At 39.1% G+C, this 16,160-nt stretch overlaps 1 protein-coding gene across 1 annotated transcript in view; it reads right to left on the reverse strand.

The window, feature by feature from the left end:
- The window catches only part of Cntn5 (contactin 5), a 1,166,275-nt gene that overhangs the window by 418,602 nt on the left and 731,513 nt on the right, over window positions 1-16,160 (reverse strand). The window contains exons 5-6 of the mRNA XM_032911019.1: window positions 9,963-10,086; window positions 8,662-8,837 (exon numbers count right to left, since the gene is read on the reverse strand). Of these exons, the coding sequence (XP_032766910.1) occupies window positions 8,662-8,837; window positions 9,963-10,086 (300 nt within the window). The remainder of the gene's footprint in view (window positions 1-8,661; window positions 8,838-9,962; window positions 10,087-16,160) is intronic.

Below are 16,160 nucleotides of genomic sequence, written 5' to 3' on the forward strand. Positions count from 1 at the left end.
GGGATTTCTCCACAGCTTTCTCCAGCTGTGTCCACCTTCCAAAATACCACATTCTGTAAGTCAAGAGTGCTAGCTGGGGACCAAATATGCAAAACTCTGATCCATACCATACCACCTCTGATGCCACTAGCTCACAAGGATCTAAGACTGCAAGCATATTTAGTACATTTCACAAGTCATTATAGTCCTGACAGCTTTAATACTGCGCATGAACCTAAAATTCAAAGTCTCCAAAAACATAGGCAATCCCCTAATTGTATGTCATTGTAAATCTTGAAATAAGTTAAAGATGTCCAATATATAGAGTCATAGAGAAAATATTCTTATTCCAAAAAGGAGGAATGGGACATAATTAGGAATCCAAAACAGGAGAGAAACCTAGCAGCTTCTCCATGTCTAAGTTTATCAGCTATCATGGTATTGACATCATCTACATATAGGGGCCTTGTCTAGACCCACCCCTCAAATTGTGCTGCCTGTGGTGTGTATGGGCTCACTCTCATGCTAGCTACAACTGGGTACCAGGCACTTTCCACAATGCTAACCCTATGTTTCTAGAATCTCTAGTAACCTGCTGTCTCCATTAAGACTGAGGCTTCATCCTAACAACTTCATACACAGCCTAATCTTTCATAGAGAAATTGAGTCTTGTAGACACTGCCCAGCTTCAGGTCTCTGAAACCTTGGTGCAAACTCCCAAGTCCCCTTCACTCTGGCTTTCTTCATACCTGCAAAACAAGTCACATTTTACTAATAGCTTTAGATGTAAACTGATCTCAAGGGAACAGAGCTCGAGGTATCTCTGACTGTTTTTATGGCAGAACATTGCAAAACAGCTTACTGTGGTAGTTTCTAGGCAAGATAACCTGCATACAGCTTTTCTAAGCTGCCTTAGATGGAGCTTGTCCTGAGTAACCTTTTGCTCTCAAGGTCCATTTCCTCTTGTTCTCCTGAAAAGTCCAAGATTTCTCATAACTGGTGCTAATCACTCTAAGAGCTGGAAACATGTTTGCATCTGCCATGTCCTCACATTTGCATGTTCTTCTTCCTTGCCTACATTTGTATTTTATGTATTTCTGTTTTCCTTAAAAGCTCTTCTACTTGCTGCAAATCTGGAAAAATGTAAAGTGTAATAATCATGCCACAGCTTTAATGTCTGCAATTCTTTTCTAGCAAACAAATTTCCTACTTTAAAATTCAGCCTCATTCAAGATTTTAGGACATGTCCGGAAGGCAGGCAGCTATTATGCTGGAGTATAATAGGAGAAGCATCTAGTCTAGTTCCTCATGAGGGCCTTGTTCCAGTTTTTACCATCCACATTTCTGTTCTCATTCTGTTTCCTCTCATGATAACCAGAATGATCCCGTAAGTGTTGCCTACAGCACTGTAGGACTTCACTGACTTACCACTGGAAAATCTTCATTTTCCTGCAAACCAGTTCAGAAGGCCTAGGAATAACATGAGTGGACTAATCCAAGGAATGACTTCATTTTTCTTATCAATGCGAACAAATATCTGAATAATAATCAACTTAAAGAAAGGGATGCTTATTTTGTTCATCATACAGGGGGTGCCAACAAATCACAATGGAAAAATGGTAGCATGGGGAGTGGTCTGTGCATATAGGCATGTGAGAGTTAAATCCTGTCAGCAACCAGGAAAAAAAGCAGATGGATGAAGATAGAACTGTGCTGGGCTACAATTAAGGCTTGCCCAAGTGACCTCCCAGAGGTACTAACTACAACCTTAAATATGATGCCACCAGTGGGGGCCAAAACACATGAACCTGTGGAGAACAGTATTTTGCATTTAAACTATATCTCCCTTATAATTAAGGTGATTTGTATTTAACATGCATGGTTATAAAATAATTGTTATATTCTCATTATAAGACAAAGCTTAGCTTATTGAAATAAACTACTTCTTAGTTTATTTGAATAAAACATCTCAGGAAAGCTGTTGGTATTAATATTCTCTGTGAGAGATTGAATTGGCGAAATTCAGATGAATAGATAGACAAACCAAAAGGAACCTGTGTATAAGTATTGTAAAGTACAGATTCTCAAAATGCCCAGAATGTGCATTATACTAACAGAAGCATTGCATAGCAAAGGTTTACTGCTTATCTGGCCTGAAGAGTCACACATAGAGTTTGTTGTCGGCGCCTGCACCGACATGGTACCGAGAATCAGGCGAAAGCCTGTGGGATGAAAGAAACACACACACACACCGGTTATTCATGTCAAGCCAGAAGAGGAAAAGGCGCCTCTGGTTTCTTTATTGACCAAACTATATATCCCAAGTACACCACTTAGCAGGTATCTGCGAAGCACAGTGGGGAACCCTGGCTGAGACTTGGTAACAAAGGACCAACTACAAGGCCTGAATAAATTAGGGAAATAACCAGGAAGGCCAGCCTAATTCTTAAAGACAAAGACCTGGAAAACAAAAGGCAGGAAAGATTCGCCCAGGGGTGAGGTACTTTGTTATCACTCAGGATGATTTTCTAGTTCCATCTATTGGCCTAAGCATTTCATGAAGTCATTGTTTTTAATAGTTGAGTAGTACTCCATTGTGTAAATTTACATTTTCTGTATCCATTCCTCTGTTGAAGGACATCTGGCTATTATAAATAAGGTTGCTATGAACATAGTGGAGCATGTGTTCTTATTATATGCTGGATCATCTTTTGGGAGTGGTGTAGCTAAGTTCTCATATAGTACTATGTCTAATTTTCTGGGTAACCACCAGACTGATTTCTGGAGTATTTCTACCAACTTACAATCACATCAAAAATGTAGGAGTGTTCCTCTTTCTTCACATCCTCACCAGCATCTGCTGTCACCTGAGTTTTTGATCTCAGCCATTCTGACTGGTGTGAGGTAAAATCTCAGGGTTGTTTTGATTTGCATTTTCCTGATGACTAAAGATATTGAACATTTCTTTAGGTGCTTCTCAGCAATTTGATATTCCTCATTTGAGAATTCTTTGTTTAGCTCTGTACCCCAACTTTTAATAGGATTGTTTGGTTCTCTGTAGTCTAACTTCTTGAGTTTTTTTTTATTTATTAGATATTAGCACTCTATTGGATGTAGGGTTGGTAAAGATGTTGGTTGCCCTTTTGTCCTTCCTTTGCCATAAGAAGCTTTGCAATTTTATGAGGTCCCATTTGTCAATTGTTGCTCTTAGAGCATAAGCCATTGGTGTTCTGTTCAGGAAAATTTCCCCTGTGCCTATGCAGTCCCATAGGAAGAATAACAATATCAACCAACCAGAACCCCCAGAGTTCCTGGGTCTAAACTACCAACCAAAGAGTACACATGGAGGTGACCATGGCTCCTGAAGCATATGTAACAGAGGATGGCATTATCGGGCATCAACATGAAGAAAAACCCTTGTTCTTGTGAAGGCTCATTTTCCCAGTGTAGGGGATCCAGGGTGTTGAGGTGGGAGTGGGTGGGTGGGTAGGATTGGGAGCATCTTCATAGATGCAGGGGGGCGGGAGGGAGAAGGGGACTTGCGAAAGGGGGATAACATTTGAAATGTAAATACATAAAATATCCAGTAAAAATTTAAAGAAAAGAATTAGAGACAACATTGGGGCCCCAAGAAGGAAAAAAAGAAAAAAATCCACAGACCAATTGCTGGGCAGAAGGTACAGTCAGGACTTCCGGGTCCCTGTAGGTAAAGGAAGACACAGGGAAGGAGAGATAGAGTTCTGCCGTACTACTGATGGAGAAGGATTAAAAAGATCTCAAAAATGAGTAGCCACACAGGCCACTCCTACATGCAGGTTGTCAGAGGCATTTAGCAGGGACTGGATGGGACTAGCCACTAAAGGTTAGGATGGGTATGAGGGCGGAGCTAAGAGTACAAACTGATAAGTGGATATTAGCTGTAAATTAGAGGATGCCCATGACACATTCCATAGATTCAAAGAAGTTAAACAAGAAGGTAGACCCAAGTGAGGATGCTTAAATCCCACTTAGACTAATGTTGTGATTTGAACATGCTTGACCCATGGCTGGCAGTATTTGGAGTAGATGTTGGAGTAGATGTTGGAGTAGATGTTGCTGTTTTCGAGGAAGTGGGATGGGCTTTAAGACCCTGGTCCTAGTTGTCTGGAGGCCAGTTTTCTTCTGTTTGCCTTTGGAACAAGATGTTGATTTCTCAGCTCTTCCTGTGCCATGCCTACCTGGGCGCTGCCATCCTTTTGATGATAATGGACTTAACCTCTGAACCTGTAAGCCAACCCCAATTAAAAGTTGTCCATATAAGAATTGCCCTGGTCATGGTGTCTGTCCACAGCAGTAAAACCCTAACTAAGACAAACGGGGAACAAAATAATAGTGGAAATTTGAGGAAGGGAAGGACCTGGGTGGAAGATGGGAAGGGAAGGGGGAAAGAGGCAGGATCAGGTATGGGAGGGGTGGACAGGAGAGAGGCCCAGAGGGTCAGGAAAATGAACAGGAATATGCAGTTTCTGGGCATTAGGAAGGGGGGGAACCCTAGAAAGTCCGAGGAGGCTCGGAGGACCCAACAGGGATGACATTGGCCAACCCAACAGTCAAGAGATGAAACCGGAAGAGACTACCACCAATAGTCATACAGGACAGCAAGTGGAGGGATGGGGACACCAATGCACCTACAAATCTTTAGACCCAAATTGCTCTTGTCTAAATGTAATGTAGGGACAAAAATGGACCAGATACTAAAAGAATGGCTGACCAGTGACCACTCTAATCTGTGATACTTCCCAGTCCCTGAGACTATCACTGATGCACAAGAACCTAGCACATGGCTGTTCTAACGGGCTCTTCCAGCAGCTGACTGAGAGAGAAGCAAATACTCAGAGCCAAGCATTGGATGGAGGTTGAGAGCCCCTGTGGAAGAGATAAGAGGACGATTAAAGAAACTGAAGGAGGTGCCAGCCCCACCGAAAGACCAACAGTGTCAACTAACCTGGACCCCTGAGAACTCCCAGAGACTGACCCAACAACAAAAGAGCAAACGCAAGCTGATCTCAGGCCTCAGGCACACATGTAGTAGAGGACTGCCTTGTTTGGCCTCAGTGGGGGAGGATGTGTCTAATCTTGTAGATACTTGATGGCCCAGGATGGGAAAATACCGGGGGAGGCACCCTCTCATAGCAAAAGGGGAGAAGGGACTGGAGAAGAACTCTAAAAGGGGAAATCTGGAGGTGGGCAACATTTGAATTGCAAATAAATAAAGAATTTAATAAATTAAATATTAAAAATAAAAGTAGTTGAGCTATCTTTCAAAATAAGCAGAAATTAGGCTATAGTTCTTTGAACAGGAGTCATGAAGTCAGTGTCCCAGCATTGGAGAGGTACACTCAGGAAAACTGGAAGTTCAAGGTCATTATCAGCTCTGTAACTCAATTCAAGGCTAGGCTGAGCTCTATGAGACTGTGCCACAGAACAAAATAAAACATTAAATGTGTGTGTGTGTGTGTGTGTGTGTGTGTGTGTGTGTGTGTGTTTATGGCTTCGCATAATGCGGATACAATGATAAAGAGCCTTAATTTATTTTATAACAAAATCTAATATATTTACAACTACTGAACTCATTCATGGTAATGTCATTCCTTCATTCAGATTAATATTAAAATAAATTAATAAAGTTATTATGGGCAAAGCCTCATAGACTAATGAAATAAGCTTGGGCTATACTGTGGAGTTAGTGATTATTCAAATAATTTCATTAGATGTTTAAAACTAGGAAAATGTACTTTTAAAGTCTAAGGTTAATTTTACTTTAGAGAAAAAAGTTATGAAAAACGCAGAGAGGTAATTTTTGAGTTTTATATGAAAATGAAAGGTTAAATTAAAGGCCTTAGATATAAAGTCTACAAGTCATAAAATCTCTCAAAAGTTAAGGAGGTTATTTTAATCAGCTGCTTCAAGGAAAACGAATGGAATATTTTGGATCTAAATCATCTAAATGCCCTGAAAAGCAATATGTTCAAATTTAGATATGAACTATCAATTTACCAAGGATTGCATATAAAGATATATTCTGAAGCTAAAGACAGCATGAGGAGATTTTACTCTTGATTCATTTTCTGTTTGACTTGCTGGCATGAATTATTTCTAAAAAGAAATAATTATCAACTCTGGAGAGACTGCGATGAACTTTGGGTTTAGGATATTGAAAAGTGTAACGTGTCACATTATCCATTTTAAATTCTCATCCGGGTGGCACTAAGCTAACAGAGTGGCAATGTTTGATATGGTATGTTCTCACTTGTCACTGAGAGCAGATCATTCCACTATGTAAAGAAATCACCCTCGTGATGAACATAGATTCCAGGAAGAAAATATATTTTTTTCAAGAATCATCTTCTTGGTAATCACTAAGGCTCACTACTGGAAAGAATATAACAGTGTTGTGTTTATTTACAACCTGCTCTCTGAACTTGAAAATAAGTTCTGAAATATAAATTTCTCACCCTCATTAATTTTTTACTGTAGCCCCATGAGCTACACATTTATTACTGATAAACTAAAAGTATTAACATTTACTGGACTGAAATGTATTTGCAGCTATTCCTTTGGGGAAAAGTTAGTGTGAAAATTTTCGTGAGTAGAAAGTTAACTTGTGCCTGTGTGGGACAAGTTAGGAGGAAAGGAAGTGTCTCTCTTCAGTCAGCGACTCAAAGATATTATTCGAAATATGTTATTCGAAAGTGAATAGAAAGAAAAGTTCAGAAGAATTTAAATTTCAGTTAATTTTAAACAAATCAGATTTAGCTTCTCCCTTTCTTCTTTCCTTCCTTCTTTCCTTCCTTCCTTCCTTCCTTCCTTCCTTCCTCCCTTCCTTCCTGTCTTTTTTCCTTTCATTTTTTTCATTACTAGGAAAGAACCAACATCAGTATCCTCATCCATTTGTGTCTTCAGAAGCCAGAATCTGGGGTATTACTAGCTGCTGATAATAAGAGAAAGAACTATTTTTGCAATCTCAGCCTCACATGGAACATTTAGACTTCTGGATTCTAACTGGGCAAACTAGTAGATAACACTATTACCATGACAAAAGTTTTATAAGCCTTGATTGTTTTTAAGCATGAGCAAGGAAAAATAAATAGTTCTTAACTTTGAAAAAAAGAGAAGAAATGTGCTGATTCCATACTTAATTCTCTTACTACAATTTACTTGTGCTACCTTATACAGTGGTAAAAATTAATCACAGTGAACTAGTTAATAAGGTCAGACTATAAAGATTATTTAGATGATAATGTAATTGCAGTATTCAAAAAAGTCTCAAAGTGAAATTGGCACTATCATTTTCAAAAATGTCATGTGGTATCTCTCTCAAAATGACCATTTTATTCATAGAAGGATGGTAGGGGAGGTTACCTGTTAGATTTCATGAGCTATTTTGTTATCACGAATACAAAAACCTTTTATGATTGCGTGATTAACCACGAATGATTCCATAAAATAAAAATAGTGTTTTCAGGGTACAGTTTTTGTTTCGTTTGAATTTCTAAACGTATCATTCTGAAATCAGCCAAACTGACATTTTAAAAAATAGGATTTTGATTTTCCTAGGATCTTGCTCAAAGTCTCCCCACTGAGTCTGTTTCCAACTGTTCAGTCTTTTCTTCCTCTTCTCACTTTTATGAGAGGGTGTCTCTATCTCAAGTTAATTTTAGAAATGGCACAAGGAAGATGCTAGGGAGCAGCATCAATTACTTACTTCATTTCTCAGTTCAAATTAACTTAAAACTCATTTTTGATAACTTACATAATGAATATAGTTATATGTATTAATTCAAGGACTCTTGATCCCCCCCTTTCAATTTCTACAGATTATAATCCTCAAGAACTTGAATTCAAATAGGATTACTTACTATCAAATAATATTAAAGTTTTCATGTGGTAGAATCTCTTCAATTCAGCGTAAGCGTTCCGCATCAATGAAGGAATTCCACAACTTTTTGAAGGCTGTATGCGTTTGGTTAATAGTACATATGATGCGCTTTATATACATTTACATTAGTGTCTATAAGATGATGACTCATTCTCCCACGGGTTACATTCAGTAAATGGCAGTACGAGATATCATTTTGTAAATGGCATGAGTCACAGGTGCGCGAATCAAGATGGCAGCAGACTTTTCAGGCAATGTGGTCTTAGAAAAGACCAGTCATGTATGCATAAGCATGTGTGTGTGTGTGTGTGTGTGTGTGTGTGTGTGTGTGTGTGTGTGTGTGTGACAATTTCATCTAATCAAAATCAGTATGTAGCTATAGTCATCTGACACATTACTGCTTCATAATATTCCCTTGGTTTCTAATATATGCAGGGATTCTGAAATGTGCTATTGTGTGCTTTGACAGGGTGTAGAAAATGTCCATTATAATGCACAGCAAGGGATACAAGCAGGTAAGCATGTCTGGTAAAAACCATCTGGTTTCATGAATGGCATTTTAATGCTCAAGAATACCTGGTTGAGTTTATTTCGGACCTGGAAAGTATACCAAGAAACTGAAATATACCCTCAGAGGAACTTTGTGGGTTTTTTCTAGTTTTAACTCAGACTTTGGTTTAATATATTTTCACTCTTCAGCTTTATAACTGAAGGTTTAAACCTGTACAGCTAAACTCTAGGTAAAATAACCTTATTTTACTCACAAGCAAACTGAAGTGTGGCTTCTCGACTGAGAATACTTCCAAACGTGTTGGTGGCTAAACACTGGTAGAGCCCTGAATCCCTGCTTTCACTTGGATTGTTGATGATGAAGGTGCCGTCTATCATACTGTAGCGGTAGTCACTTTCAAGATCGATTTCTGTTCCATTTCGAAGCCATCTTAGGAAAAAAATACCAGAAGACAAATACGTTATACTTGAAACATTACGTATGTCCTGCATATGTGTGGCTGGTCTCTCTATGCAGCTCTGGCTGGACTTGAGAGACAACTGGAATTTGTAGGGAATGGGGGAGGAGGCAATTCTTGGGCAAGGTAGAAACTTAGTTCAGTGGAAACTCCCAGGAATCTATGAAGGTGACCCTAGCTAAGAATTCTAATAATGGGGAATACAAAGCCTGAACCAGCCATCTCCCATAACCAGGCAAGACTTCCAGTGAAAGGTTCAAGACACCAACCCAGCCACAAAGCCTTTGACCTACAATTTGTCCTGCCAGCATGATATGCTGGGGTAACAGCATTAGAAATTGTGGTTGTGGGCCAACAATGACTGGTCTAGCTTGAGACCCATGTCATGAAAAGGGGCCTACCACTGACGCTTCCTGAAAGACTAGATACCAGAGGTCAAATGGCCCAGAGACCTAGTATAAAACCAAACCATACTTTCAAAAAATAAAGAACAAAAAACAAAAGTCATTGAAAATTGTAGCTTAATCCAATTCTCATCAGAGAGGCTTCATCAGCAATGGATGGAAACAGGTATAGAGACACAAAGGCAAACATTAGGCAGAATCTGGGGAATCCTGCTGAAGAACAGGAGGAAAAAATGTAGGAGCCACATGAAAACCCATAGACCAACCTGGGCTAACAGGGGCTCACAGAGACTAAACAATCAGGGAGCCTACATGGCCCTTGATATGTGTTATGGTTGTGTAGCTTGGTGCTTTCCTGCAACTCCAAACAGAGGAAGTGAGGGTTGTTTCTGATACTTCTGTTTTGGGATTCTTCTCTCCTACTGGGTTGCCTCATCCATTCTTAATGTGAGGAAATGTACCTAATCTTATTGTACCTTGATATGGCATGTTTGGTTGACAAGCCTGGGGGGCTTGTGCTTTACTGAAGGGATATGGAGGAGGAGTCGATGGACAGGGAAGAGGAGGGAAGGTGTGAAGAAGGTGGGGGCTGAGGGAGGGAGAGGAAACTACAGTTGGGCTGTAATATATGATAGAATAAAATTAATAAAATAATAATTTAAAATGAAAAAAGAATGCATAATTAATTTTTACCTGTAAGTAGGAGATGGGTTGCCACGAACTTCACAATTCAGGGCTACCTTCTTTTCATCAGAATCAGTTGGAAAAATAATATCATCAGGCTCTTGCACAAATACTGGCCCATAATCCACACTTTCTGCAAAGACCCAAAGATGTGCACTTTAAAATTATTCAACGGACAAGGTCAATACATCTCTGACTATACTTTATTCAAAATTTATGATTTCCTCTTTTTTATTCAGCAATCAAATTTACAAAAGGAGTTGCTAACATGCCCTGTAGAATAATAAAATAATTTTAATTTTCTAAATTTATCTTCATGTGTGATATGCAGGAGATTAAAAAAACATTCTATTTTTAACTTCTCAAAGCTACAAAGAAAGTAATATAAAGACATTTCAAATTTCCCTAAATCTGTAAAATGCTTAGAATGTTAAAATTAACATACAATAATGTTTCGAATTCACGTTGTGCATTAAGAACTACAGATTGAAATTGTTCATTTTCATGCATTATATGATTTATTTTTCTATTTTTAAAATACAATTTTAATTTATTCTTGTAAATGTTAATTAAACAACCTTTCCAACCTCTCCTGTATACCCTCCTTGTCCTCTCAACCTTTCTGTTCTAATCAACTGAGGCCAACTAGTGAAGGTAGTGTGAGCACAGGCCATGCACTGTTACTTGACAACTCTGCCTGGCCACAGTCCTAAAGAACCAAAGCTAGCCTTGTACTCATCATATCCCCACTTAGCTTTCCCCAACCTTCCCTCCCACTTGTGTTAGTTGTCTAGTTTTAAGACTTCAGCATTCCTACTTGCAAATGAAAAATGAATGTTCTGAGATTCTCTGAGAAAGATTTCGGGGTCCCAGTCACATGATAACTAGCTCTCAATAGTTGTTTTTTAAAAAGATTTAAAATTAAATTCCACAAACTGTCAGCATAGGACAAGAAAAATAAAAGCTCACCAGGCTTCATCAACCCAGAGGAGAGTGATCTGTTTGCTCTGAGCAGAACCGCCATATGTGGTTATGATTGCACATAGACTGAACGGTGACTTCTTGTGACTCACTGGCAGTAGCTAAAGCCACTGATATTGTAAAGGTTTTTACTTTATTAACAGACTGCCGAACATCTATAGCTAGCTTGTGCTACTAGTGTCCACCATCTTTGAATTATTGGACTTCAAGGATAAGATTTCCTTTCAGAGAGTTGCTTCAAATTAGATGTGATCAGCTTGTTGCTTCATTATTTACAATAGCTGGTAAAGAGAAGCAGCCTGGGTGACCATCAACAGATGAATGGGCAATTAAAGAGCGAAGAATGCTCCATGGATAATTAAAGTGTGCTAGAAATACACAATGGGATTTTACTTAGCCAAAAAGAAAAGTGAAATCACAAAGTTTTCAGAACAATTAATCGATCTAAAAATAAGTATATTAAGTGAAATAAGCCTTAATCAGAAAGACAAATAGACCTTCTTCTATGTATGACCTGGATCGCTATCTCTCTGTCTCTGACTGTCGGTCTATCTCTGTCTTTCTGCTTTTCTCTGTCTATATCTCAGTCTATCTGTCTCTATCTGTGTCTGTATCTTTGTCTCTGTCTTTGCCTCTCTCCGTCTCTCTGTCTGTATCTTTGTCTCTATCTCTCTGTCTCTCTGTATTTTTTCTCTATCTCTCTGTTTCTGTCTTACCTTCCTGTCTGTCTCTGTCTCTGTCTCTGTCTCTCTGTCCATCTGTCTGTCTGTCTGTCTGTATCTTAGTCTCTGTCTCCACCTTCTCTATGGATCAATCTCTCTGTCTCTCTGTGTGTCTCCCCCTGTCAGTATCTTTGTCTCTTTCTGACCCTGTCTCTCTCTGTGTCAATGGATCAATGTCTCTGTGTCCCTCACACACACATACATCATGCACATGAGCCTTGGTGTACACCATTAACTAAGAGTACACAATGATAGAAGAAGGGGATACTTCACATTGAGCAGAGAGGCAAGGAAATGCATGCGACACAAATGCCAAAGGAAGGCTACCAGGGAAAGAGTGGCCCGCAGAAGGAAGCAGGGTAGCAATCGACGAGGAAAAATTCCAAAATGTGTCTGAAATGTCATGTAAACCCCCCTATATTTATGCCAATATAAAAACAAATTCTCAGTATTGTAATTCTTCATATCAATCATAGTTTTTATTTGTATTTCTTGTGATAATTTGTATAGTAACCATACACTTTTTCCAAGTCTCAGGCATATATGTATGTGAATATGTGATATATAGAGACATTTATTTTATATATACACTATATATATATGTAATAATTTATCGACTCACAGATGTTAAGGTATCTTGTTTGTATTCTTCTGACTGATTTTTCAGAAACTATGCTAGTTTTTCTACTCCTGTGCTTGATTATAGCTCAAAAACTGGGAGCTTATCTAAAATAAAAAAGACTCTAGAATCTGAGGATGTATTTTTTTCTTTGACTTCTGATAGTTTTAAGTCATGCAAGAATTTGCCTCAGTTCTGGGTGCCTTTCTTGGCACTAGTTCATACAGTACTCTCCTAAGTCCACACAGAGACCCTCATTCCAACGATGCTCATGAACCAATGAAAATCCAAGTCACCCACCCCTCCCTTCATTCAAGCACCAGGAATCCTGCTCTCTTCAGAAAGCTACATGACATGAATAATGATCTTTTGCTCATTGACACAGATACTGCACTATCAGCCTCTTTATCTTTACCAGTTTGGAGTCTTTGGTGCAATAGGTTTCTGTCACATAGAAAATGTGTACATCGAGTTAGGGCTCAAGCTGTTGGAGATAACAAAAGAGATATTTGCATAGCTGAACTGTGTGAGTAGACATGAGAATGGGGCAACTTTGACTTAGTTTGGATAACTCTCCGTCAGAGCAAGAGGTAGGGTGTACGGAGGTGAGTTGGAACCAGTAGGCAGATCAGAGTAGCATTAATTGGATATGCTTAAACCACACTTGAGATCACAGCCATGCTACATAAAATGTGGTCTTTCCCTTTAAATTATTTCTTTTTTTTTTTATTAACTTGAGTATTTCTTATATACATTTCGAGTGTTATTCCCTTTCCCGGTTTCTGGGCAAACATCCCCCTCCCCCCTCACCTTCTTTATGGGTGTTCCCCTCCCTATCTTCCCCCCCCTTGCCGCCCTCCCCCCAACAATCTAGTTCACTGGGGGTTCAGTCTTAGCAGGACCCAGGGCTTCCCCTTCCACTGGTGCTCTTACTAGGATATTCATTGCTACCTATGAGGTCAGAGTCCAGGGTCAGTCCATGTATAGTCTTTAGGTAGTGGCTTAGTCCCTGGAAGCTCTGGTTGCTTGAAGCCCCTTCAAGCTCTTCAGTTCTTTCTCTTTGATTCCTTCAACGGGGGTCCTATTCTCAATTCAGTGGTTTGCTGCTGGCATTCGCCTCTGTGTTTGCTGTATTCTGGCTGTGTCTCTCGGGAGAGATCTACATCCAGCTCCTGTTGGCCTGCACTTCTTTGCTTCATCCATCTTGTCTAATTGGATAGCTGTATATGCAAGGGCCATATGTGGGGCAGGCTTTGAATGGGTGTTCCTTCTCTGTCTGTTTTAATCTTTGCCTCTCTATTCCCTGCCAAGGGTATTCTTGTTCCCCTTTTAAAGAAGGAGTGAAGCATTCACATTTTGATCATCCGTCTTGAGTTTCATTTGTTCTAGGCATCTAGGGTAATTCAAACATTTGGGCTAATAGCCACATATCAATGAGTGCATACCATGTGTGTTTTTCTGTGATTGGATTACCTCACTCAGGATGATATTTTCCAGTTCCGACCATTTGCCTCTTTTTCATAAACTTCGTTGTTTTTGATAGCTGAGTAATATTCCATTGTGTAGATGTACCACATTTTCTGTATCCATTCCTCTGTTGAAGGGCATCTGGGTTCTTTCCAGCTTCTGGCTATTATAAATAAGGCTGCGATGAACATAGTGGAGCACGTGTCTTTTTTATATGTTGGGGCATCGTTTGAGTATTTGCCCAAGAGAGGTATAGCTGGATCCTCAGGCAGTTCAATGTCCAATTTTCTGAGGAACCTCCAGACTGATTTCCAGAATGGTTGTACCAGTCTGCAATCCCACCAACAATGGAGGAGTGTTCCTCTTTCTTCGCATCCTCGCCAGCATCTGCTGTCACCTGAGTTTTTGATCTTAGCCATTCTCACTGGTGTGAGGTGAAATCTCAGGGTTGTTTTGATTTGCATTTCCCTTATGACTAACGATGTTGAACATTTCTTTAGGTGTTTCTCAGCCATTTGGCATTCCTCAGCTGTGAATTCTTTGTTTAGCTCTGAATCCCATTTTTTAATAGGGTTATTTGTCTCCCTGCGGTCTAACTTCTTGAGTTCTTTGTATATTTTGGATATAAGGCCTCTATCTGTTGTAGGATTGGTGAAGATCTTTTCCCAATCTGTTGGTTGCCATTTTGTCCTAACCACAGTGTCCTTTGCCTTACAGAAGCTTTGCAGTTTTATGAGATCCCATTTGTCGATTCTTGATCTGAGAGCATAAGCCATTGGTGTTTTGTTCAGGAAATTTTTTCCAGTGCCCATGTGTTCCAGATGCTTCCCTAGTTTTTCTTCTATTAGTTTGAGTGTGTCTGGTTTGATGTGGAGGTCCTTGATCCACTTGGACTTAAGCTTTGTACAGGGTGATAAGCATGGATCGATCTGCATTCTTCTACATGTTGACCTCCAGTTGAACCAGCACCATTTGCTGAAAATGCTATCTTTTTTCCATTGGATGGTTTTGGCTCCTTTGTCAAAAATCAAGTGACCATAGGTGTGTGGGTCATTTCTGGGTCTTCAATTCTGTTCCATTGGTTTATCTGTCTGTCTCTGTACAAATACCATGCAGTTTTTATCACTATTGCTCTGTAATACAGCTTGAGTTCAGGGATAGTGATTCCCCCTGAAGTCCTTTTATTGTTGAGGATAGTTTTAGCTATCCTGGGTTTTTTGTTATTCCAGATGAATTTGCAAATTTTCTGTCTAACTCTTTGAAGAATTGGATTGGTATTTTGATGGGGATTGCATTGAATCTGTAGATAACTTTTGGTAAAATGGCCATTTTTACTATATTAATCCTGCCAATCCATGAGCATGGGAGATCTTTCCATCTTCTGAGGACTTCTTCAATTTCTTTCTTCAGAGTCTTGAAGTTCTTATTGTACAAATCTTTTAATTGCTTGGTTAAAGTCACACCGAGGTACTTTATATTATTTGGGTCTATTATGAAGGGTGTCGTTTCCCTAATTTCTTTCTCGGCTTGTTTCTCTTTTGTGTAGAGGAAGGCTACTGATTTATTCGAGTTAATTTTATACCCAGCCACTTTGCTGAAGTTGTTTATCAGCTTTAGTAGTTCTCTGGTGGAACTTTTGGGATCACTTAAATATACTATCATACCATCTGCAAATAGTGATATTTTGACATCTTCTTTTCCGATCTGTATCCCCTTGACCTCCTTTTGTTGTCTGATTGCTCTGGCTAGAACTTCAAGAACTATATTGAATAAGTAGGGAGAGAGTGGGCAGCCTTGTCTAGTCCCTGATTTTAGTGGGATTGCTTCAAGTTTCTCTCCATTTAGTTTAATGTTAGCAACTGGTTTGCTGTATATGGCTTTTTACTATGTTTAGGTATTTCTAAAGCTTCAGAAGCAACCTCATCCACCAGAGGCACAGCAAACTCAGGAGATGAGTTGGCACTGAGAGCAATGGGGCTGTACATCTACCCAGCTCTTTTCCAGTTATTCTAAGAAAATATGGCTGGTGGAGTACTTTCATTATTCTTAAATGAAATTCATGATTATTGCAATCTAATTATACATAGAATGAATGAACCTAAAAAAAGGAAAACTAAGAGTAAAATAATATATCCAAAATATTATTTAGTTAAGTATGTGACATACCAGGAGGAATTATAAAATGGCAGAAATATATAATGACTAATTTAGTTTTAATTCTTCAGAAACTCCCTATGAACGTAATAACTTAAAATATAGCTTGATCTGCGTGTGTAACATTAGTCAAACAAATGCCAAAGTACTAGGTATTAGGTAATATGATTTTAAAGCACTCACTCTTTCAAAAGTACTGGCAAAGTTAGTGAATTGTGTATAACATTTTTCATGGATATAATCATTATACTTAAAAATATCTTG

The sequence above is a fragment of the Rattus rattus genome, chromosome 8 (genome assembly GCF_011064425.1).
Source record: "Rattus rattus isolate New Zealand chromosome 8, Rrattus_CSIRO_v1, whole genome shotgun sequence".
In the NCBI taxonomy this organism is placed as follows: Eukaryota; Metazoa; Chordata; class Mammalia; order Rodentia; family Muridae; genus Rattus; species Rattus rattus.